Source organism: Haliotis asinina, chromosome 1, assembly GCF_037392515.1.
Source record: "Haliotis asinina isolate JCU_RB_2024 chromosome 1, JCU_Hal_asi_v2, whole genome shotgun sequence".
NCBI lineage: Eukaryota > Metazoa > Mollusca > Gastropoda > Lepetellida > Haliotidae > Haliotis > Haliotis asinina.
The window spans coordinates 97,026,477-97,051,541 of NC_090280.1; the positions used below are offsets into that span (position 1 = coordinate 97,026,477).

Here is a 25,065-nt window from a genome sequence, read left to right on the forward strand (position 1 = left end):
TACACATGCTGATGTGGTGTCGAATGATTGCCAAAACATGTCAACACTGACAACGCAGAAACTTGTCAGCATCAAATCTGCTGGAACTATTAAAGGATGATTTCAGTGCTGGACTCTACTGCAATTCTACATTTCATTGATTGATTCCTTTACTTCAGGGACAAGATCAATTTAGTGTTTTTCCTCATTGCATAAATTATGTTATCTCGCTCGCTTGTCAATACAGAAAGGATAAAACTCTCCAGGACAAGATTGTAAGACAGAGTGAGTGGCGGGGACCAGAAAAGGGCTCCACACATTGTATCCATGTGGAGAATCAAACCCGAGTCTTCAGCATGACAAGCGAGAGCTTTAACCACTTGGCTACCGCACCTTCCACTGACAGAGTGTTGTGAAAACTGGGCCTGTATAAGCTGTTTTAAATGACCAATGTAGAAGATTTCTTTATCCTGTAAATAACCTTGTTCACTCAAGACACACACAGTGATAGGTGTTTTATGTTCATTATGCCTTTAGGCCAGAACTGTCCATTGTAGTAGTATGTTTTCTGGAGCATGAAGCGTAAATTGACAATTCATTCTATGATCAATTATCACCAAGTAAATAAGCATAATGATATCATGTTGGGAACATTCTGTTACAGTTATTTCGGACTAAATGCAAAGTTTTCTTGTGAAGTGCCGGGATGGCTATCAAACGCCAGTTGACATCATCAGTGGAAACTGAAAGTGAAACAGCTGGAAAAAAACAGAAGATCTTATACCCCATGTATAATATGACCCCTCCTTCCTGACCCCCTTATTCTAGGTACGAAAAACTCGCATTATATGCATGTATATACGGTATATGCTGGTTCAGATATTGGGACATCACAGGCCAGGAAATTATTCATGTATTATTCATTTGAAAAGGTTTTCCTGTTGTCAACTAATTATTGTTAATTATGACCATAGATCCTTCACATGATAAGTACTGGTTCATATTTCCAGTATCACACTGATGAGTCGGTATGACCCTAGTGCACAATCAGCGACAGAGTCCCCGATAAAGAGTGTCTGTTTGTGTAAATTTCAGCAAATAAAATCATCACATTGAAATCTTTTTTGATCAGTAACAAAATTATTGTGTAACAAGCCAAACATTTGGGCTCATTAATATCCCAACTGTGATTCCCAACTTCAGCTGAACAGAAATTAAAAATGATCATTCTTGACAAAATTTACAAAATCCCCCCAAGACCAGGTTAAGGCAAAACAAATATTAAATTCTCAAAGAAATATATCAATGCCTAATGGCTGGCTAATTCATGCTTTCACTGATTAAAATGAACTCATGCATAAAATTTTATAAAGTACCACAATTATGGGAAATTTTGCCATAAATTTGTTCCACTATTTTATTCATGTTGTTGGATAATACAGTGACACTTGTCATTTAGTAAAAGTTAAATCCTACCCTATCTAACAAAGATTGTAACAAGCGCCCCATGATGTTAAAAATGCTAATGTAGCTGAATAATATAACTGTGTAACTGGAATGTGTACAGTACCTGCATCACATACCCATCTACCTGTATCCTGAACCTGTTTACCTGTTATGAAACCATCCACCTGTGATCCATACTTACAGATATACCTGTGTCCTGTACCTATCTTCTTGTGTTTTATAGCAATAACCTGTGTCCTGTACCTATCTACCTGTGTCCAGCATCTGTCTACCTGTGTCATGTACCTATCAACTTGTTTCCTGTACCTATCTACCTGTTCCCTGTACCTACATACTGGCTATGTATCACTGTACCTGTTTCCTGTACCTCTCTACCTGTTTCCTGTACCTACCTATCTGTCCTGTACTTATCTACTTGCTGCCTGTATGTATTTACCTGTTTACTGTACCTATCTACCTGTGTCCCGCACCTAATAACCTGAATCCTACATCTATCTATGTGTGCCTATCTACCTGTTGCCTATCAGTCTGTGTCTGTGGCCTGTACCTATCTATCTGAATTATGTACCTTTCCAGATGTACTCTCTACCTATATATCTACCTATGCTTGTATACATATGCTTGCATCCTGTTATGCAACTACCTATCAAGCTATCTACCTGTGCCTATGTACCTGTGTAACCAACTCAGCCTAGCCTACACCTTGAGATTTCTGCATTTTAAGAAAACAATTTCCCAAATACTTCATTTATCTGAAATTCTATAGGTAGCTGATATACATTTGTAGTGTTTTCACAAGGCCAATTCATGTGAGCATTCAAGGTGTGTCCATGTTTCCATTTGATGGAGTGACATTGTGGTGTTGAGGAGCAGAGTCTGATATGTGGTAACCAAACCGGTTGTGTTGACATGAACATTCGAAAAACATCAATCATGGTGACAAAACCTTATCTCTCTGCCCGAGGTCAGTACACCTCTGACAACTGAGATCCTTGTACCTCCTACAGTCCTTCAAATAAGACAAAACCAACATAACAGAAAGCAAGGTGTATCATGAAGACAAACCAGGCTCACAGCCTCAAGATTTAAACCCTTATGATACCTAAGGGTACATAACTCTGCACAGTGAGCTCAACAACTACTGAGCCACCTTGGTTAAGGTTTAATCAACACGTTGCTAAACTGAATGAATGAGGGAGAGAGGAAGAAACAGGAGGAGCATCTTAACCAATACCTTCACCTTTGAAAATGTTTTACTCCATCCAATAATAAGTGCCCTCTGACCATGACGACTATGATCCAATGTCAGTGAGTGAGTCTAGTTTCATGTCGTTTTTTGCAGTATTCCGGCATTGTCATGGCAGGGGACACCAGAAATGGACTTCACACACTGTACCCATGTGGAGAATCGAACCCCGGTCTTCAGTGTGAGGAGCGAAAGCTTTAACTACTAGACTACCCCACTTCCCCTAATGTCATCAAATTATTTAAATGATGGAATATGCAGTCAACATTGAAATAGCAGTGGTCTTCTAGGTGATTATTGGGTTATCTTTAAGTGATTTTTTTCCACTTCTTTGAAAAAGTGGTAATGAGTAAAAGTCAAACGCAGAGAAGGAGGGACAACTATTTTTTGGGCTGGCCAATCAGGAATCAGTATTGTCAGTAGGAACAGTTATTCATGATTATTGACATGAAAATTGTATCAATGAAGTTTCACATCCTGATTGAAAGTAAGTCTAAATATGTGACAACAGACTATCACCTGTGATAGGAAATATGTTGATTTCTTTCTGACTGTTTTGGCATTTTGACTCAAAGTACTTCTCTGATGTATATCGATAATTAGGGTGAATTGGTCTGCGGCCCTTTCAACAATAGTGAGTATTTCTAACTAAAGTACAATCTAGTGGCGGTACCAGACATCTAAACCTCTGGCATACGATCACCTGATCAAAGACCCAAATTGCTCCGTTTAAATTAGTTTCATCTGGGTGACATGCACTCCTATCTCATTGATAATTGGTTGCTTTCAAATCAACTTCAGATGAAAGCTTCGGCAAATTCATAGAGAAGTACATGTATTATAGAAAGAACATGAAACCTTTCTTCCATGCAGCCAAGATGTTGATAAGATTATCAATACGTAACATCACCGTGGTGAGAAATTGTTCAGTAAACGAGCAACAACAACTAAAACAAACTGATCAAAGCTCATCCTCATCACAATTAAGTATTTATGTAAGTATTTATAAAACAGCTTTTACTTTCTTCCATGTTCCTTTTTTCCATTACTTTTTTTCCTGTTTCTTGTTTTTTTCCTACATAAAGAGAAAATCTCAATAATTTAGATCAATGCTCACGATGTTGATCACTGGATTGTGAGTGAGTGAGTGAGAATGGTTGTATACCACTTTTAACAATATTCCAGCAATATCACAGGATGGGACACAAATGGGCTTCATGTATTCTCATGTGGGGAGCTAAACCCAGGCTATTGGTGTCACGAGTCGATGCTTCTACCATACCACAGCCTAGAAGCAGCAGTCATGATGGCAACAACCTTTTTATGTCTCAATTTAACATTGTCCATCATAGCCACGTCCCGCTGGCACTGAAATCTCAAGTCTGTCACACACCCCAGGAACCAGTTTGGAGAATGAGGGGCACTCACCTGTCAAACCCCTCCTTATTGGAATAGCTGGCACTGAAGTCTCGAGTCTGTCACACACCCCAGGAACCAGTTTGGAGAATGAGGGGCACTCACCTGTCAAACCCCTCCTTATTGGAATAGCCTCACGACACATGCAGTCTGCCATAGCTATATTGTATAAACGTCCTGTGGATGTAGAAAATTGGATTCGCACATCCGTTACACATTCAACATCCAGACATGTCAGATTTTTATACTTGTTTACTGTCTAATTTAGGCCAAAGGTAAATTGAGTGAAACACATCACTGCAGTGGGTTCATTCAGAGGACTAGATTGTTATTATCATGCTTTTAGATGACGAGCCATGCATACATAAATGACACAAAATTCTCCTACAATAGACACAAAATTTCTGGATACGAGTCATGAATAAAATAAATTCATTTAGAAAGGAATAAGTATTTGCGATATACATCTAAATGGAAAGTTGGAAAGAATGCACACGCATGTGTGGCTGCTTGTACTAGCCCAGATTTAAACTGCTTTTATAGAGCTATTTCACTGAGAACTGCGATACCATACTAGTTAAGCATGAATACCCCATTCAGACACATTATACAGACTCCGAGCCAACCAGTTCTTGTACCCATTAAGGTTGAGCATCAGGCAGGAACTTTCACATACCATATTTTAACGTCATTTGGTATGACATGGTCGGGGATAAAACGCACGACCTTCAGCTCTCTCAGTGGACACTCTGACCATGGAGGTGGCTTGTCATGAAGAACTGTGTTGTGCTATATCATGTTATCCTTGTAGTACAATGATCTATCTATTATCATTTAAAACATGTCACATCACATAAACATAAAATATTCCCAAAGTATCAACCAGTATTGGTCACCTTTATCTAATACTAGTTACAGCTTTTGAACGTGAAGGTTGGTCATCAAACCTTACATAACATTCATGGAGAACCTGTTGTGCTGGCTGTGTTACATTGCAAGGAATCAATCTTAAATCCTTGCATGAATGTAGTAAAAAGAAATAAATGTCAACAGGAGTCCATGCTGTATAGCAGATCAGTCTGGTACAGACTGTGAAGATACCACTGTGCTTTTAACAAACATATCCCGTTTAAAAAATTGACTTCAGTAAATATCTGGTTCCAGAACCTTCTGAGGCATACATTTCAGGAGCTATCGTATTGCACATGAATACCAAAAGTAGGACCTCTCTATGAGCAGCCAATGCAAAAGTCACTTCTGAATTTGAATCCAACTCACGCCATTTTCAAATTTTAACCCCTCAACTGAATACAAGTCTCAAGGTCAGTCATATATGAGTCAGCTGGGAAAATATCACAAGTAAATAACACATTATGAAAGACTTAACATGCTTAGTGAAGTAATGAAAAATCAAACAAATTATTTGCAGTGCCCCCACTGATCTCTCCTTTAAATTACATCCCTTTTCTGACGTAACATACTTATGCATTGTGAGCAAACACATTGCTTGCTATGTCACGAGGTTGTAAATTGGAAAGTAAATACATCCCAGCTCATTGTATTGAATGTGTGAAAGTATATGTATGTAAGTATGTCAAGAGATAATGGAGGCGATGAGTCACTCTCAGTCCACCACCAGTGACACCATCCCTAACAAACCATTGACAGAGTGAGTACTACCTTTCTACCTTCAAATCACATGTATCCTTCAGTGTGAAAGCCCTTCCCAAGTGTCACCCCTCACAATCACCTTATGTCAAGCCCTACCACCATCGTCAGCCCCTCATTCAGTGTCAAGTCCTCACCTATAACACTCATCAGGACCAAGGAGCAGACCCTGACTGCCTTTCTACATTCCATTTATATCCATATATATCCACCATATTATCCCTGTGCCCTCCCTAAACATAGAGGAGACCTTGACACCCTCTATATCCCTCCTCAGTGTCACCCACACTCCCTCCCTAGATACAGAGGATGCCTTGATACTCTCCATACACCATCCATCCACCCTAAGTGTCACCCACACTCCCTCCCTAGATGTAGAGTTGACTCTGGCAGTCTCAAATTCCCATTCACCCACAGTGTCACGTCCGCTCCAAACATAGACAGAGGACACCCTTACCCAGTCTCCATGTCCGACTTACACATAACACAATAGCACCCCAGGAATGGCTGAGTTTGAAGGAGAAGTTAAAGAGACTGTGATCAACTTACAAACGACTACCTCTCTGAGGCACCTCACATAGATTCTATCTCCAACCAACAAATCATGTGATCAAGTTTCCCTGGTTGAAGAAAGATGACCTGAAGGATATGCAACAAAAAACATTTGAAAACTAAGTAAACATTCTACACTAAACCACTAGACCAATAACTCTTGTTATATAGCAATAAATCATGAAATAAGCTTCCCACTCAACATAATACCAGACGTAAGATCAGCTGTAAAAATAGACTGAAATTATAAAAAAAAATCAAGGCTTTAGTGAACAACTTGACAAGAAGCCCTTGGTTGGCAAGAACAAATTCTTGCTTATTAAAGTGCACATATATATTCATAATTCTTGGAAGGATTTCAAAAAACCCCTTGGCAGGCACATTTATTGATTTTTAAGCCTTATTTTGGTAAATTCAGGGGTGTTTTACTGTAAAACTTAAAACACTAGCGTCAAGACCTCGTCTTCAATATTGACCCCAAACCATGGACATGCTTGTGAATTCACTCAGCCATGAAACATTAATTACAACCTTAGCAACACAAGAAAGACGGGGAGAGTTACTGACATTTGCTGGAAACTTGTGGCACAGCAGGTCTAGATAAAGCCCTGACTTGTTTAACTTTTGCGTAATGACTGATATGGGTTTGATACCACTTTGAAGAGCATTCCAGTAACGTCACAGAACAATCTAACACGAGAGGAAAGCCTCAAGTAATGCCAGTCTCAGCCATTTAACACTTTTCCTGTTTCCACCTTTACAGTTCAGACTCAAACCAAAATGGGATTCAAACCCAACATTATTGGTTGTAGTGTGCCCAAATGCCCAAACTCTGCACAGAGAATTGGACACTTCATATGACTGAGTTAACAGAGACCCCCAACCTTTCGCAAACAAAGTAAACAGTTACATAAATTCAGATGAGGAGGACACGTAAATTAGGTTGACACCAGGATAGGGTGTTGACAGACGAAGAATCATGACAGGGTTAAACTAAAAGACTAGAACTTAGCACTATCAGATCCTGGTATGGCTAAGGGACAAAACTCTGTATAGCAAAATATAAAGCCATTTAGATATATGCAGTATGTGGTAAACGTTTTGAATTACTTATAAGAATCCTGCATCCAGTATCAGTTTAAAAGGATTTGTGAGTGAGTGAGTGAGTGAGTGAGTGAGTGAGTGAGTGAAGGAGTGGGGTTTAACACCCAGTATTCAAGCTGTATAACAGCAAGTCATCTTGAGTCACGAGGAATGGTTTCAGACATTTGGGTGAGACCCACAAGTAAGGTGATGGCAAACCTAGAAACACAAACAGGGCAAAAGTGGGACTAATGCTACATGATCCTTAAATGCCTAAGGGACATAACTCTACACAAGTAGCAGCATCCTACCTGGCAAATGGCATTAAGGAGATAACACTACAGCAGATCAACCTGTGGATAGGTACAGTGTCAGAGGAGGACACACAAGCACACAAACATGCATAAAGCCATGTAAGTGCAAGATGACTAAGCCCTGCTCACGTCACCCATTTACCCACTGGATCAGTTACCACCTTTTCACTTTGCCTTATCAGATCACATTAATCGGTGGTGATACTGGCTGTAGTTTACTGTACCTACACTCCCCATTTGCAGGTCACTTAATCTCTGTCACACAACACAAGTTGTCTGGAACATAGCATACCAGGAGGACAAGTTCTACAGCTCCACTGATTCAGTGCCCCCTGCCTGGCCTCAGACCACAGTTACCCCCCTAACTTTTACCATGACCCGGAAGGAAAATAGGAGAATATAGTGCCTTGTTAAATGGGAACGTCTGTCTGTGCTAATGTTTCATGGTGCACATGGTGTGGACACCAGCCTTCAATAATATCACCCCAAGTTCAAGGCTTTTTAGCATGTTTTGGCTCGAAACTTCCAGTGACCATTGTTGACACTGGATACAACAAAATCCTGCTGGTCAACCCAGGGTGATATTTTGCTGGTTAAGTGACAAGAGGCAGGTTGGTCAGGATGCAACAGGGGAAACGATATTATTATGGTGGAATAACATGTCACTGTAGACAACAAAGAAGAAAATAATTGTGGTCTGAAGCCACCTGTCTCCCCCCAGCCACCATATCAAGCCATGTGACCTCCCTATGTGTCATGTGACCTCAATGCAGCTGCTGCTCTCAGGGTCAATAGGGTCGTCAAGGGCACATGTTCAAAAAACACATGTTTTTTCCCCCGGCAAACCACCAACTGTATGTCTGAAAACAAGTTCATATATCGAATAATTATGATATAAACATAGCAAGTGTTTCAGCCTCTCAATTTCAGACCAGAAAATGAGAAATCAAAAGATGTGTGAAAATTTCTTCTTCACCGAGAGAGTTCACTTAGTTTTGATTGGTCATCAGAGATGTTCTATATTCCTTACAACATATCAAAGTACTCACATCTGTGCCACCACTCTCTGTCTTAACATTGTGTCAACGAATGAGTTCATCTGTAAAGCCATGCTGCCAAATGTTCGTGTGAGGCTAAATACTGCAACAATCCAACGGAATCACAACACACACTCTAAGTAATCCAAAATGTCTGCCACGTCAAGAACCACCTGGAACAAAAACAGCTAGGTTAGACAGTATCATTAATATTGCTAAATTATTCCACTGGCCCAAACAGATGTGCTGCCGCCATTACTTCCACAATCAGAAACAATTAATGGAAGCAAAATTAGTTGGTAACAACAACCAAAATACAAGATCGGAAAAAAAATTACTTTTCAGTGGAGATATTCTAATTTATTTATCACAAACTAAATACTGTAAATCATTAAATTTTTGCAAGCATGTTACGTTTGCGAAAATTGCAAATGACTTGAGCTCGCAAAAATATCATGACGCAATTTGCTGGTAGAATGCAATGAATAATCAGCAAACAACCTGTCCTATCTTCGCTTCATTATTCACCAGTAAATATATTTAACAATAGATCTAGACAATACATATATTTAGCAATGACAACAACACGAAGAATGACTAAGTACTAGCATTACTCGTACTCACGAGTCACATGTCAAACAATGGATACCTGAACAAAAGTCACTCAGTCAGTACGTCTGATAGTACAGACAGGCAATAAAACTTTCAGATGCAAGTAAGCTTTGAAACTGTCAAACTAAACTATGTTTTGAGAATTAGGCAAGTCACAAAAGTATCGTGACGTAAAAACATCTGTTGGTCGCCACTTGCAAAAATATCATGACACAAAAATTTCGTGATTTACAGTACTCCATATTCTTGGAAATAGTTGGCACAGAAGAATTTCCATATTTCAGTGTCCCTGTCATTAATTAAGTGAAACAAACAGATTGTTGTTCAAATGTACTGGTATGTCTTCCGCCCCTTGAAGAATAAAAATAAAAATTCAAGATTGTTTCGGTTACGATTGATAGAGTGAATATGGTCTTGCATGGATTATCACAAAATTCCAGAATGGGCTTCACACATTGTACCCATTTGAAGAATCAGCGTGACAACCAGACACTTTTGCTGATAGGGTTACCTCACCGTCCCTTTTCAGCTATGAAATGAAGCATTGCTCGGGGTTCCATTTTGATTTGATTCTAATTAATATAAATTTTACTTCTTGAACTAATTGTTGTCTAAGCATGTAAGCATGTGGTATTTTGTAGAGCCAATCATAGCGACTCCTCTGCAAAAGGGTCAAGGATGTTGTCACTTGACACCAACTCACGTGGTCTACATCACGTTACTTATGTAATGCCACCACACCTGAGTGACGTACCTGAGTGAGTACATCACTCATTCACATCTAGCCCACCCACACAAGATGAAATCAATTAAAACACCAAACAAATAACTCAATTCACCTAGTAAATGATAAAAAATATACCACAGTCATAGCAACTATATACTTTTTGAGTTTTGTGTATGTTTCATTTCAATTCAGTTCAAATTACTGTTTGATATACAACTTTTTAAACCTAATTCAAAATGAAGGAACCTGAAAGTTATCATATCATGAAAAGTGGTAAATAAACGTTATCACCGTGGTGTGGTAATCATTATATAACACCTACGGAAATTCCATGATTAATTATACCAAGTCACTGACTAGAAAACTAGTACAATTGCCTTATAGCTTACATGGTAAAACAAGCATTATGAAAGTTAAAACAAAGTTAACCTATAAATACCACACCAAATGTCAATTCTTGCTTCAATACCTCTGAAAGTATGACATATACTTTATCTACAGTTTTCTGTAAGAATGGTTTAAACTTCCATAAGTGGTCACGTTAGTATGTATCTCTATCAAGATCAATATCAATACTCACAATCTCAAGTTAATCACACAAAATGTGTGTATAACTTGAACACAGTGAACAATAAAACCGATCGCCCTGACTCAGTGACTGTCGCTGATGAGTGTCCTCATCTTCTGTGTACGAAATAGATCTCACAAAATACCAGTATATCATCCTTCTTATGACTAACACAACACAACAACATAGATCCCTTGCATTCAGTGGCCACCTACCTTCCTTCATAGATACTCCTTCAAATATTTGAATCAACCGACAAGTTTAACCTTTCACTCTGCCCAGCCAAGCAGATCTGGGTCATCCTAGGTGCAGAGGAGTGTCACATGATTCAGGGAACAAAATATATATCGAGAGGGTCTCCCCAACTATTTTTACTGCCCCGTCAGCAGGAAAGATGTCTGAATATGAATCTTGTGACTGACTAGTAACCAGCACCGCTGTCATAGCAACAATGATATCATGCATGAGATGTTGACCCGACATCGGCATCGACTAAACAGCTTTTGTATTTCTGTCAAACATGTCTTGTAACTGCCATATCAAAAATCTCAAATCTTTGTAAGAACAGCATAGAGAAGTCCATTTTTAAATGGTGATTGTGATATTTTACAAATTTTACCACCCAAAAACTACCTACACCCTTACAGACCACACATAAAAATGCCTACTTGCATGGCAGTCACGGCAGAGAGGACGTAATGTAATAATATTTACATTCAACACTGGTTGAAACACGTAATGTTTTGTACAAGACCTCCTCTTGGTATTAAGCCAAAATTCGGTGTTGGAAGATAAAAATGTCTGTCAGTACCAACATAATGGTCCTAGGGGCAGTGGGTATCCCAGTGGTTAAAGTGTTCTTTCATCATGCCAAAGACCTGTGTTTGATTTCCCACCTGGACAAAATGCATGACTCCCATCTCTGGTGTCCCCTGCCATGATATTGCTTGAACATTGCTAAAATTGGCACTCACTCATTCCCTCAAAGTGACCCTCATGCACACTGTCAGTTGTCGAATGGAAGTAAGCAATATTTGTCAGAGTTGTATTTTGTCATTTTGTCACTTCAGTGCATCTATCCATCATCCATTATCCATCCTTCAATCCTTCCATCACTGCATTTGTCTTTCCATCCATCAATCATGTCCTTTTATCCATCAATTTTTGCACCTATTCATAATCAATTCTCCCTCGTTCCATTCCCTACATCCAACCTTAACATCAACCCTTCCGTACATCCAACACATTTATCCACCCTTCTTTACATCATCACTTCTATTCATCCATTATATCCACCCTTCTTTACATCAACCCTTCAATCCATCCTTCTTTACATCAACCCTTCCATCCATCCTTCTTTACATCACCCTTCCATCCACCCTTCTTTACATCACCCTTCCATCCACCCTTCTTTACATCAACCCTTCCATCCATCCTTCTTTACATCACTCTTCCATCTATCTTTCTTTACACCTTCTTTACATTAAGCATTACAGATAATTCCTTTTATACGTAAAACATCTACTAACACAACTAACAGATTGCAATATATATAACTTCAGTCCATACCTGCAGATTGAAAAGAAAGTCTGGATTGATCAACTGAATCAAATCTATATTCCTAACACATGGTTCAAGTGAATAATAGCATGAAACACGTCAAATTTCTTGTATACTGCGTCTACAACACATATTCCCCATCTGGTGTCACCATGAATACTGCAGAGCAGGCAACATCCTATATCTACTGGTTCTAATTATACTGTGAATAAAAAGTTATGCGCCATGAATGAATCTCTTCATTTCCTCCGAAGATCATTGTAAACATATACATTGAATATTTACAGCAACATTACCACAGCAATATATCTACAATACATTCATATAGTCATATAAAACAATATTATATTCACAAAGAAAAAAAACAAAGGTCTAGAATTGAAAGTTTAGAGAAGAGAAGCAAGGAATATAAGTATCTACAGAAGAGGACAATTATGCATCTCCATGACATTTCATCAATATCATTAGTTATTGGTAGTCCACCCGCAGAAAACAGTGACAGCATTTCATCTTTAGATAGTAATTCTATTTGTACATAAACATCCACATCAAAGAAAACTATGAGTTTTGAAAAGAAGTTATTTCTGTTGTACATATAGTGGTCTCAGTGCAGAATTATATGGCAGTCATAATCATTACAATATCTTTTGCAGAGTTCACAATATTTTGAGAATTTTCCCCCTGAGCTGAATTGTACATAAAACTGTAATATATCTTTAAATTGTGCAAAAAATAATCAAACAATACAATCTATGTACACCAAAGAAATTGTGGGTCAGGTGTCAGGGTCAGGCGATATCTATTGATGTCTTGTCTTACACGCACTTGAGAAACCCATCGTTCAGTTTCAGATTCATTTATACAACTAATAATTATTCTTCGCCATGACGATTTACATGGAAACGCTAAAAAATCCAGATAGTCACTAAGATAACAGAAGAGGTTGCATTTGAAACTGGTTTGAATATGTGTATCACATATACTATGTGAGGCAGCAGTTTGAAAGGTGGCAAGATGTACACAGAAAATATACTATTACATTAAACAGGAAGTATGTGCTTTTTGTTTTCCTCTAAAAGGTTACCCTCTTTAGAAAAGTGAAAATCAGAGATGATCTTTACATGGTCAATGTTTGTCGTTTTTGATAAGTGAAACCTAAGTTCAATAGTGTTGTATAAGCAGAATAGGAATAGCCATTTTGCTCTAAAAAGCAGTGCGATCATATCTTTAACAATATTCCTTTCATTGTTAATACAAATAATTATGATATCCCTAAATCAGATGAACCATCTCTAAATATGGATTGGTCTTCCCAGTTATTTTAGCTTAACATTTCCACAGCTTCACATCTTAGGTTTGAAATAGGTTGGCACTTAACTTTTTATTCTTGGTATACTTGACAACACCACATGACACAAAGCCATAACAAATATATGCATCGTACCTTTAGAAAACACCATTAAACAGAGAGACACTGTCTGTTCTGACTACTTTAACATCCGAAACATTTGGATGAACGTGTAACCTTCAGAAAAGCTGACCCCTTTCTACAGACTTTTATGGCTCAAATCTGGCTTATCTGCTGTCATATATGCAGTGTGCAAAACAGCCACTGGTCTGCCAGACCTGCTAGACCTGCTAGACTAAAGATTCAGTCGGGTCATATATCTACAGTCACATCCCCCGAATGGCTACTGAAATTTCATAGAGTCACTTGTTAAGCTATAATACACTTTTAAATCATGCTAGAAATGGCCTCATAGATACTGGTACTTTACCTTTCTTAATCTTTTGCTAAATTCCTACATTCAAATTCTGGGCTAGTGAATTATGTGTGGGCTAGAGATTTTCAGGAATAGCTAGCAGGACTGGCAAGCAAAATTTGGACACTATTCAAACACTACATATATGGAAGCTTTGTTAATGTTTTAGGAATCCCATGGGTAAACAGAACTTTGGGAGGCATTGCTACACTCCTCTCAACTCAAGTGGGATGATGTTCTCGTTTATATTCCTTCCCTCTTAACACCTCATCAAATACGCCATAAAATTGAATTGCATTCTGAAATGTGACCAAAATATTTGCCTTTACGACTTAGTTAATAAAATTATGTTATAACAATTCTCAGGATTCTAATATCCCAAATCCTTGCGTGAATTTAACAAGGTTCCCTTTAACAATCTGCACAATGATTTCTCCCTGTCATGATGACATTGACACAATGAATACCATGTCTTTTACACACAAACATGGCCATCAAAACCAACTTGCTAACTATAGTCTGGCATTCAAATTCAAATTTACCTCACAAATTAAGGAAAGCCTCTACACAACCAGATCCATACAAACCCTTAGCTGCTAAATCTACGTGATTCAGCTCCCTGGCAACCAGATTTCTAATGGGCTCTACTAAAAATACTTCATCCCTGTCAACTAGTTACATGACAATCCAGCCCAAGGCAACACAGTCATGTCTGACAGTTATCATAACTAGTCCTTACTTAACAAGTCATGATCCTGTTGGCTGTAATATTACGCAGCATTCTGCACTGATGATACAGTTGTTGAACAATTGTGTCTGCCCTGACGATGCCCTGAGACACAATCAATAAATGGCACATTCCTCTTCTTGACAAAAAACATAATCCCCAGTTGTTAAGCTCAGTACACTAATCAACAGTTGACAGGCAAATATCACATATGTCTTTGAATTTAAATATGCACTCTAAAATAAGAGAATACTTTTCATTTGTGAAAAGATAAAAATATCACTATTCAACGTTTAATGAATGAATGAATACTGTTTAACACTGACACAGAAAGTCTGCAGCTATTCTACAGCAAATCAAAAGTAGGGAAGAGTCCATTAGATCCATCTACTTTGAAGGACTGAATATAATAACTTTCCTAATTTTAGTCAATGATGATTGGTCAGTTACGCAATAAGATGTCGCACTGCTTCATCGTGAGTGAGTGAGTGAGTGAGTGAGTGAGTGAGTGAGTGAGTATCACAAGAAGAGACACCAGAGATGGGTTCACACACTGAGCCCAGGTGTGGAATCAAACTCGGGTCTCTGGCATCATGAGCTAATGCCTTAACCACTAGGCTTCCCCAGCAACCTCCCTAAATAACCAAAAACAATTACAATTAATCACTTTATTTTAAAGCTCGTATTTCTATCATAAAGTTTTCAATTTGAGATTACTTAACATTGCTTTTAGTTTCACTGTTCATTCCACAGTTGCTTCCATTTCAATTTTATGAAATACCGATAAAAGAATAATGATATGGCCCAAATAAATGACTATAACAACCTGTCAAAATTCTTATCAATTAGTTGAAAGGAAACGACTATCACAAATTATAGGCCAACAGATTACATAACAGTCATTCCATTCCACAGGTTCAAATGTCAACAAAAGCTCTCACTTAATGTTTTGTCAACATTAGTATTGCATTATACTGCATCTATTGTGATATGCATTGATCTGATGTGCAGGCCTCCAAAAGTCTCTATAGGATACAGCTGACCTAGGTACCTAAACATAGTTTCCATGACTATATTGGAATGAATAAGTCTATCTGTCAGACTTTGGAGAATAAATTAAAAGTAGCCCAAAACAAGTCTAGAAATGATTGGGAAAGTGTAGCCTTCTTCATCTAAAGCTTTAAATTGAACTGTTGTATGTTGATGCTGTTACACATGCCAGCTTATAATATGCTCATGTTGTTGATCACTGGAACATCTAGTTACGACTCTGTTTCTTACAGATGACCACCACATAGCTGGAATATTGCTGAGTGCAGCATTAAAGTAAACTCACACTCACTGACTAAAGGAGAAGGATATGGGTATCAATTTGAATAAATAAAAAAACATACGCACGCACACGCACACGCACACGCACAGGCGCACGCACACTCTCTCTCTCTTTCTCTCTCTCTCTCTCGATTGTTAAGTATAAAGGACGCAGGAATTCGCATCCTGTACATCTTTGCATGCATACACACACACACACACACACATACATAAACGCACACACACGGGGACTACATCATGGATAAAGTATTACAAGCACCAGGGCAGTGAATTATTGTTATTCGGAATGTGTAATAAATAAATGAGCAAGTATGGTTGAAATCAGACTAGAATATTCCTGCAAATATCATATCACCTGAACTGAGCTTCTGCTGAAATGTGGGGATTCAAATATAGGTCTTCATTGTGATGAGTGAATGCTTTAGGTATCAGGCTACCCAAATAAAACATTACCTGGATTCCAATCCACAATATTTTCATAGCACTACGACTTTCATAAACCTATGATATACTCTACAAGTATGACATTTCGTAATGTTATACATGCTTCTAGCATCGGGACCAAGTGTCTCAGAGTAATCATTGCATGTCCTATGGTATGCAGTGTCCTATAAAAACATCCAAGGTGTCTACGTCCCAATGTCTCTAACCTGCATGTAACTGTGGCAAATGTATACATTGCACACATCAATGCAAATACCACAGCTGTCACAACCTCCAATATACACCAATAAAACCGACACAGAGAACAGTCCGCCGTGACTCGAAACCAATAAAAGGCTGACCCAATGCATCCCGCTTGCAGTTAATATATCATTGCCATGCAGTGGCTTTTCCCAACTGGATGTTTACTTTACCAGGAAAACCTGACACTGTTGATAACAGTACTGATACATAAAAATATTATTCACATTGCCAATAAACAAACTGCTACAGAATTCATGTCATCTGATGGCAAAGCAATGGATTTTTCTTGGACTTGTCTCCATGTACCCAAAAACATGTAGGCAAATATATATTGGATAATAATAACTTGTGCAGGTTGTTGCATTATTGTACTGAACAATCTCACTGATTTTGCATCAACGTGTGTATTTTTTGTTTAACTGGATAAATATGTAATGTGTGAAATATATTTAAAACTGATTATTTTTTATAAGGGTTGATGGGGATGTATTTGCACAAACCATATTTTAGGTTTATTTTTCTTTAACCTCGCCCATTAAAAAATCAATTCTTTGATAAACAAGTTTAAAGACAATGTAAAAGTGTTCAGATTGAGGGATATTACACTTTACGGATTCAGGTATAAAGGGGTTTCAATCTGTGCAGGACTTGCTCACCTAATGAGCTTGAAAGACAACAGATAAATCTGGTGGTTACAGGTTAATAAGCAACATATTGTTTCATGGCAAGTCACGACCTCAAACCAAGTTTCATCATCACATCCCTAAAGAACGCACCTGAAGATAGTTTATATTTACTCCATAGGGAAAAATGTGTCACAATTTATCAAATTACCACTGCCTGATGTATAACAGCTACTACCACCACCTTGTGTATAAGACCTATAACCATGATGTATAACAACTATAATCACCACTTGGATATAACAACAATAACCACTGCTTGGTGTAAGACAACTACATGTATGACAGCCGCTTGTTGTATTACCACCACCTTGTGTATAAGACCTATAACCATGATGTATAACAACTATAATCACCACTTGGATATAACAACAATAACCACTGCTTGGTGTAAGACAACTACATGTATGACAGCCGCTTGTTGTATTACCACCACCTTGTGTATAAGACCTATAACCATGATGTATAACAACTATAATCACCACTTGGATATAACAACAATAACCACTGCTTGGTGTAAGACAACTACATGTATGACAGCCGCTTGTTGTATTACCACCACCTTGTGTATAAGACCTATAACCATGATGTATAACAACTATAATCACCACTTGGATATAACAACAATAACCACTGCTTGGTGTAAGACAACTACATGTATGACAACCGCTTGTTGTATTACAACTATAACCACCAGCTCGTGTATAACAACTATAACCATCACTTCATGTACAACAACGATGACCACCACTTGGTGTATAACAACTATAACCACCAACTTGTGTATAACAACTATAACCATCACTTCATGTACAACAACGATGACCACCACTTGGTGTATAACAACTATAACCACCAGCTCGTGTATAACAACTATAACCATCACTTCATGTACAACAACGATCACCACCACTTGGTGTATAACAACTATAACCACCAACTTGTGTATAACAACTATAACCATCACTTCATGTACAACAACGATGACCACCACTTGGTGTATTACAACTATAACCACCAACTTGTGTATAACAACTATAACCATCACTTCATGTACAACAACGATGACCACCACTTGGTGTATAACAACTATAACCACCAACTTGTGTATAACAACTATGACAACGACATAAAAAATAACAACTGTAACCACGACTTGATGTAGAACAACTATAACCACCACTTGATGTATGGCAACAATGACCACAACTTGATGCATAACAACTATAGCTACCACTTGATGTATGACAATAACCACCACCTGGTGTATAACAACAATAACCTCTCCTTGGTTTAAGACAACTACACGTATAACCAACCACCGCTTGGTGTATAACAACTAAAACCACCACCTCGTGAATATCAACTATAATCACTACTTGATGCGTAACAACTATAACAACCACTTGGTGTATAACAACGATAACCACCACTTGGTGTATAACAACTATGACAACCACATAAAGAATAACAACTGTAACCATGACTTGATGTAGAACAACTATAACCACCACTTGATGTATGGCAACAATGACCACAACTTGATGTATAACAACTATAGCTACCACTTGATGTATGACAATAACCACCACCTGGTGTATAACAACAATAACCTCTCCTTGGTTTAAGACAACTACACGTATAACCAACCACCGCTTGGTGTATAACAACTAAAACCACCACCTCGTGAATATCAACTATAACCACTACTTGATGCGTAACAACTATAACAACCACTTGGTGTATAACAACGATAACCACCACTTGGTGTATAACAACTATGACAACGACATAAAGAATAACAACTGTAACCATGACTTGATGTAGAACAACTATAACCACCACTTGATGTATGGCAACAATGACCACAACTTGATGTATAACAACTATAGCTACCACTTGATGTATGACAATAACCACCACCTGGTGTATAACAACAATAACCTCTCCTTGGTTTAAGACAACTACATGTATAACCAACCACCGCTTGGTGTATAACAACTAAAACCACCACCTCGTGAATATCAACTATAACCACTACTTGATGCGTAACAACTATAACAACCACTTGGTGTATAACAACGATTACCACCACTTGGTGTATAACAACTATGACAACCACATACAGAATAACAACTGTAACCACGACTTGATGTAGAACAACTATAACCACCACTTGATGTATGGCAACAATGACCACAACTTGATGTATAACAACTATAGCTACCACTTGATGTATGACAATAACCACCACCTGGTGTATAACAACAATAACCTCTCCTTGGTTTAAGACAACTACACGTATAACCAACCACCGCTTGGTGTATAACAACTAAAACCACCACCTCGTGAATATCAACTATAACCACTACTTGATGCACAACAACTATAACAACCACCTCGTGTATAACAACTATAACCACCACTTGACATATATAACATCTATAACAACCACTTGATGTATAACAACTATAAACCTATAACCACCACTTGATATACAGTATGGTTCAAAATTATTGAGAATAGCTAAAGCATTTCATATTATTAAAAGAGAACAAATCAGATAAAATTGAATGTATTGTGAAAGTGAACTGACCTTTTCATGTTGTGTAGGTAACAATTTAATATTTTATCAAGTCTCCTTGAGCTTCACGGCACAGTCTAAGACGGGTAGGCATACTTTCTATCAGAGAGGTTAGTGTCTCGTGAGTTATGCTGTCCCAGTATGGGACCACTTCTCTCTTCATGTCTTCAATTTTTGTCAACCCCTTTTGATTCACACATTCCTTCATCATCCCCCAAATGTTCTCAATGGGATTTAAGTCAAGACTGTAGGCAGGAAATGGTAATGCAGTCACATTTTTCTCCTGAAACCACTGCTTGGCATGTTTTGCGGTGTGTTTAGGATCATTATCTTGCTGCAAAATCCAGTCATTTCCATAAAACACATGTGCACTTGGAAGGAGAAAATTATCTAATATGTTAGTGTAGCGTTGACTTGTCAGATTTCCCTCAAACACACACAGCGGGGTCGTTCCTAATAAGGATATCCCTCCCCATACATGAAACTTTGGGCTGTATTTAGGTCGTCGATACAACAGTGCTGACGCAGACTTTGTCCATATTTTCACATTACTGAGATATACCCATATTGAGCTTTCATCAGTAAAAATCACATTTTCCCAGTCAAAGTTTTCATGTGCCAAACACCACTCAACACGCCTGTCTTTATGTTCTTGTTTCATGAGAGGAGAAGGAATTCCAGTCTTTTTCTCCCATCCAAGATCAATCAAATTTCTTCTAACTGTAGATTTTGATACAGCTGTTGATCCCCTTTCTATCATTTCATACTTGATGTTGGAGATGCTTGCCCTTTGCTTTTTAGACGCTAAAATTCCCAACCGGACGCGATCTGAGAAGTCCAATTTTCTGGGTCTCCCTGCTCCTTTCTGGTGCCCAAAATCCTTTCCCTCTTTAAAATTCTTCCTAATCCTATACACAGTAGAAAGAGGAGTTCCTGTTCTCTCTGCCAATGTATTTACATCATCAATTCCTTGATTACACAACTCAAAAATCAACCTTCTTTTATCTTCAGCAGACATTGTTGACAGTGCTGAGGAAAATGACGTCTGCTACAAATTCAGGGGAGGTAACTCTAATTGTACTATACTCAGTAGGCCAAGATGAGTTACCTCCCTTATACCATTACTTAGTTTTAAGTATCAATGAATCAGTTGAGGTGTTAGGATAGCTCAAAGTAAGAAGAAAAATTCTCAATAATTATGAACCAGACTATATAACAACTATAACCAACACTTTATTTTATAACAATTATAATCACTACTTGATATCTAACAATTATGACCCTATAACCACCACTTGATATACAACAACTATAACCACCGCTTGGTGTATAACAACTATAACCATCACTTGATGTATAACATCTATAACCAACACTTGCTGTATTAGAACTATAACCACCTCTGGATGTATCACAACTATAACAACCACATAATGTATAACAACTATAATCACAATTGGATGAATAACAACAATAAGCACTCATTGGTGTAAGACAACTACATGTATAACCACCACCTCCTGCATATCAACTATAACAACCACTTGATGCATAACAACTATAACAACCACTTGATGCATAACAACTATAACAACCTTTTGGTGTATAACAACTCTAACAACGACGTGATGTATAACAAGAATAACAGCTCCTTGGTGTGAGACAACTACATGTATGACCATCAGTTGGTGTTTTACAACTATAACCACCACTTGATGCATAACAACTATAACCACCAACTGGTGTATAACTACTCTAATTTGTATACACTGCTTGATGTATAACAACTACAACCACTGTAGCTGCTTGTTGTACAACAAGTTTAACCACCACTTGATGTATAACAGCTATTACCACCACCTAGTGTATACCAACTATAACCATCACTTGGTATATAACAGCTATAATCGCCGCTAATTTTGAAATGAACATCAAAGTAACCACTTTGTAACTTGCATAGCATATGAGCACAAATTCTCTGCTGCAATCATGTAACCATAGAAACATTACGGCAGAACCCTAGCCTTCTTTAATTTTCTAATCAGCCAAAGTTTCAACCCACAAAGTGTTCATCGTATTGCAGGCTACTGTAACTATACAGATCATAACAGGCTTACAGATGACATAGGTGTTGTGAACACTTTGTAGATTTCACGCCTCGGCACTTATTTCAGAGAATGCTGTAAGCAGTAACTTTAGAATTTGTAATGACAGGAATAGAATAACATATCACAAAGGGCACTGAATGTTGACATTGTTCCATGTAAACATTGCATGTCTTAAAGCCATAAATCTACATCACCTTCCCCTATATTCATTCAATACTCTGTTCACACTCGGTGTCATTTCTCAGCATTACTTCAGAGAAAAGGTACTAACCAATACTGAATGGCTAAAAGCAGCACTGCAACTGTGGGTCGTGTATAAATCCTGACTCGGGGTTTGCCCTACAAAGTAAAAGCACACATGAACCTAGTAACGGTTTTGAAAGAGATTTGGGGGACATACAGGGTCCTCTTAAGCAATTAATTAGTGTACAGGACTGTAAAGTGAAAACAGTATGATTACCATTACTTCACACACTTGTTTTATGAAATTGGTACAGAAAATGTCATTGTGCTCAATGGGACATCCGAAATAGTTTTTCTGCATCAATTCCATACATTTGACTGACTGGAGCACATTTCTGCACAGCACAGAACCCTGTGACACAGCTATGGCAGCAATACTCATGATCACACAAGCAGGGTGTCCTGTATTTTCACCTGAGAAAATAGTTCACTGTTATTATTATTCAAAAGGATAATGTTTTATTCATTGAAGGAAAACAACTAACACTGCCTGTATGGTTCATATTCTATAGCTCCAGCATGAATTAGAATGACAAAGCACAGAGACAGTCTTCGTGTTTTTCTCCTTACACTAAGCATTGCATCTATAAATCTGCAGACATGTTTGTTAGCCAGTGTACAAACCTAATCAAAGTGCTAGTTGCCTGTCTGGATATGCATGAACATTTGATTTATCTGGGATTTCAAACCTGGTGCTCTTGACAGGAGGATTGGACAAAAATAATTCACATAACAAAAGTTGGGATTTAGTCTTCAAAGACTTTAGATTTAAGAAGTATTACAACATAAGACCCTGCACAATGACCCCCTTTCCTACTATTTATCCATATAAATCCTTATCCTCATGACTTTGCAGGTATTACAAAATATGACCCAATATCACACCTCTTCCTTAGTATTTGCCCTGTGGTCAGTGAAAGACATGTAACCGTACATAACATTAGTAAAATCAAGATCACCTTGAATACAAAAATTCTTGATTTCAAGTCAGAAACTTTTCACAAAATCTGATGCAAATTGGACCAAACTTCAGTCTCTTTGCTGGTCTAGATATACCCCTGATAGGTATTTTATTCTTACTTACACAATGAAGAAGAGAAACTTATCATACACTGCAGTAGTAACACATCAACAGCCATCATATTCCCATTTCTATCTGACTTATGAAAGAGAAATTATCAAAACCAGAATTTTCTCAGGTGATGGGTATACCATGTGGAAACTGTAGCCAGGAGGTGACTTATATCAACATTTCCCTGTAAGGGACACCAGAAATAGGTGTCACATATTTTGCCCATGGGGAACAAACCCTAGTACATGTTTTTGGCATGACAAGCTAACTGCTTAACCACCATTCTCCCCAACCTTCCTTTAGTATAGTATAGTATTAAAGCTGGACTGAATACAGCAGCGTGATTGAGTTCACACATTGAACCAATGAGGGAATTAAACTTATGTCGTTAGCATGACAAGCTGGCCTTCCTGACCTTTCTTTAGTATAGAATGGGATTATAGCTGGATTGAATACAGCGATCATGTTCACAAACTGCACCCTAGAGGGAATCAAACCAAGGTATTTGGTAAAACAAGCTCACGGCTTAACCACTGGTCTCCAGTACCACCGTTTAACATAGTACAGTATTTATGGTAGATATAGTACATTATTTTAGATCATGTTCACGATCATGTACAGTAAGTCTTGACTAGTGTTCAGTATTATTGTGGAGTGACCTACTGACAGTATTTCCACAATAACATCACTATGATACAACTCCTACTAACCAAGGCAGGCACCCTCTATAGTCAGAATATTGTAGTACCGCTCCCACTGTGTGTACAGTAGTAAGCAGTGAATGGACACCCTGAAAGCCCATTGCCACAACACTTTCCACACAACTGTATGTCTTACTTTCTTTCAAATTGGTTTACAAATGTGCTATAATAAAAGTCAGTGAAAAGCAATACTTGGGGTTTTTTTTTAAGACATGAATAAGTAAGAATCTTATCTACTGTCAATAACCTATTACTGAAATGCTAAAAAGTTCAAAACATCTAAACTACTTACTTACAAATTTGAATAACTAATTAAATATACTTCAAGTTGAATGTTTCAATTACTCTTTCTTGACAGATTGATCTAAAGGTTTGGGTAAAAGATATGCAAACAAAACGATAAGGATGACCTAACACAGAAAGAGGTGCTGGAACTCCAGGAAAGTAGTCACGAGGAATTGGTATTTTGGAGTCGGGTCAATCAGAATGTGAATGGTTTATCAGCTTAAAGGGTTAAAGAAGTCTCAGGGAATGACTGAGTGTGTGCTTGCATGCATGTCAGGACAGGCAGACATCCACTTCCTTTGCAGGGTAAATTTGATATATACGACTCAGTTGACACATGTCATCATATCCCGATTGTGTAGATTGATGTTGAAGATGTCAATCACTGGATTGTCTGGTCAAGACTATTATTTATAGAGCACCATCATATAGATGAATAATTGGTGAGTGTGGCATAAAAAAAAACAACAAACATTTCTATTTTTAAGCAAAACATGATATTTTCATTGTACCACTTTGGTGAATAACACAAGCACAGGGATGGTCCTAACAAACCTTGAAACAATCAGGATAAACTGAATTCAAACCAGGGTCATAGGTTCCTCATACAACTATGGGATGCAACTCTGTACAGCAAACTGCTGCACCTTA

General features: G+C 37.9%; 1 protein-coding gene across 6 annotated transcripts in view; it reads right to left on the reverse strand.

Annotated features, from left to right (window-relative positions):
• Positions 1-25,065, reverse strand: part of LOC137256169 (mediator of RNA polymerase II transcription subunit 15-like) — a 41,623-nt gene that overhangs the window by 12,996 nt on the left and 3,562 nt on the right. For 3 of the 6 annotated variants that reach the window (XM_067793917.1, XM_067793878.1, XM_067793911.1), the window contains exon 2: positions 8,775-8,935. In XM_067793917.1, the coding sequence (XP_067650018.1) occupies positions 8,775-8,836 (62 nt within the window). In that variant the 5' untranslated portion in view covers positions 8,837-8,935. Of the gene's footprint in view, positions 1-8,774; positions 8,936-10,681; positions 11,114-14,534; positions 14,730-25,065 lie in introns of those variants that run through there. The other 3 variants (XM_067793903.1, XM_067793885.1, XM_067793894.1) reach the window with 3 other exon arrangements.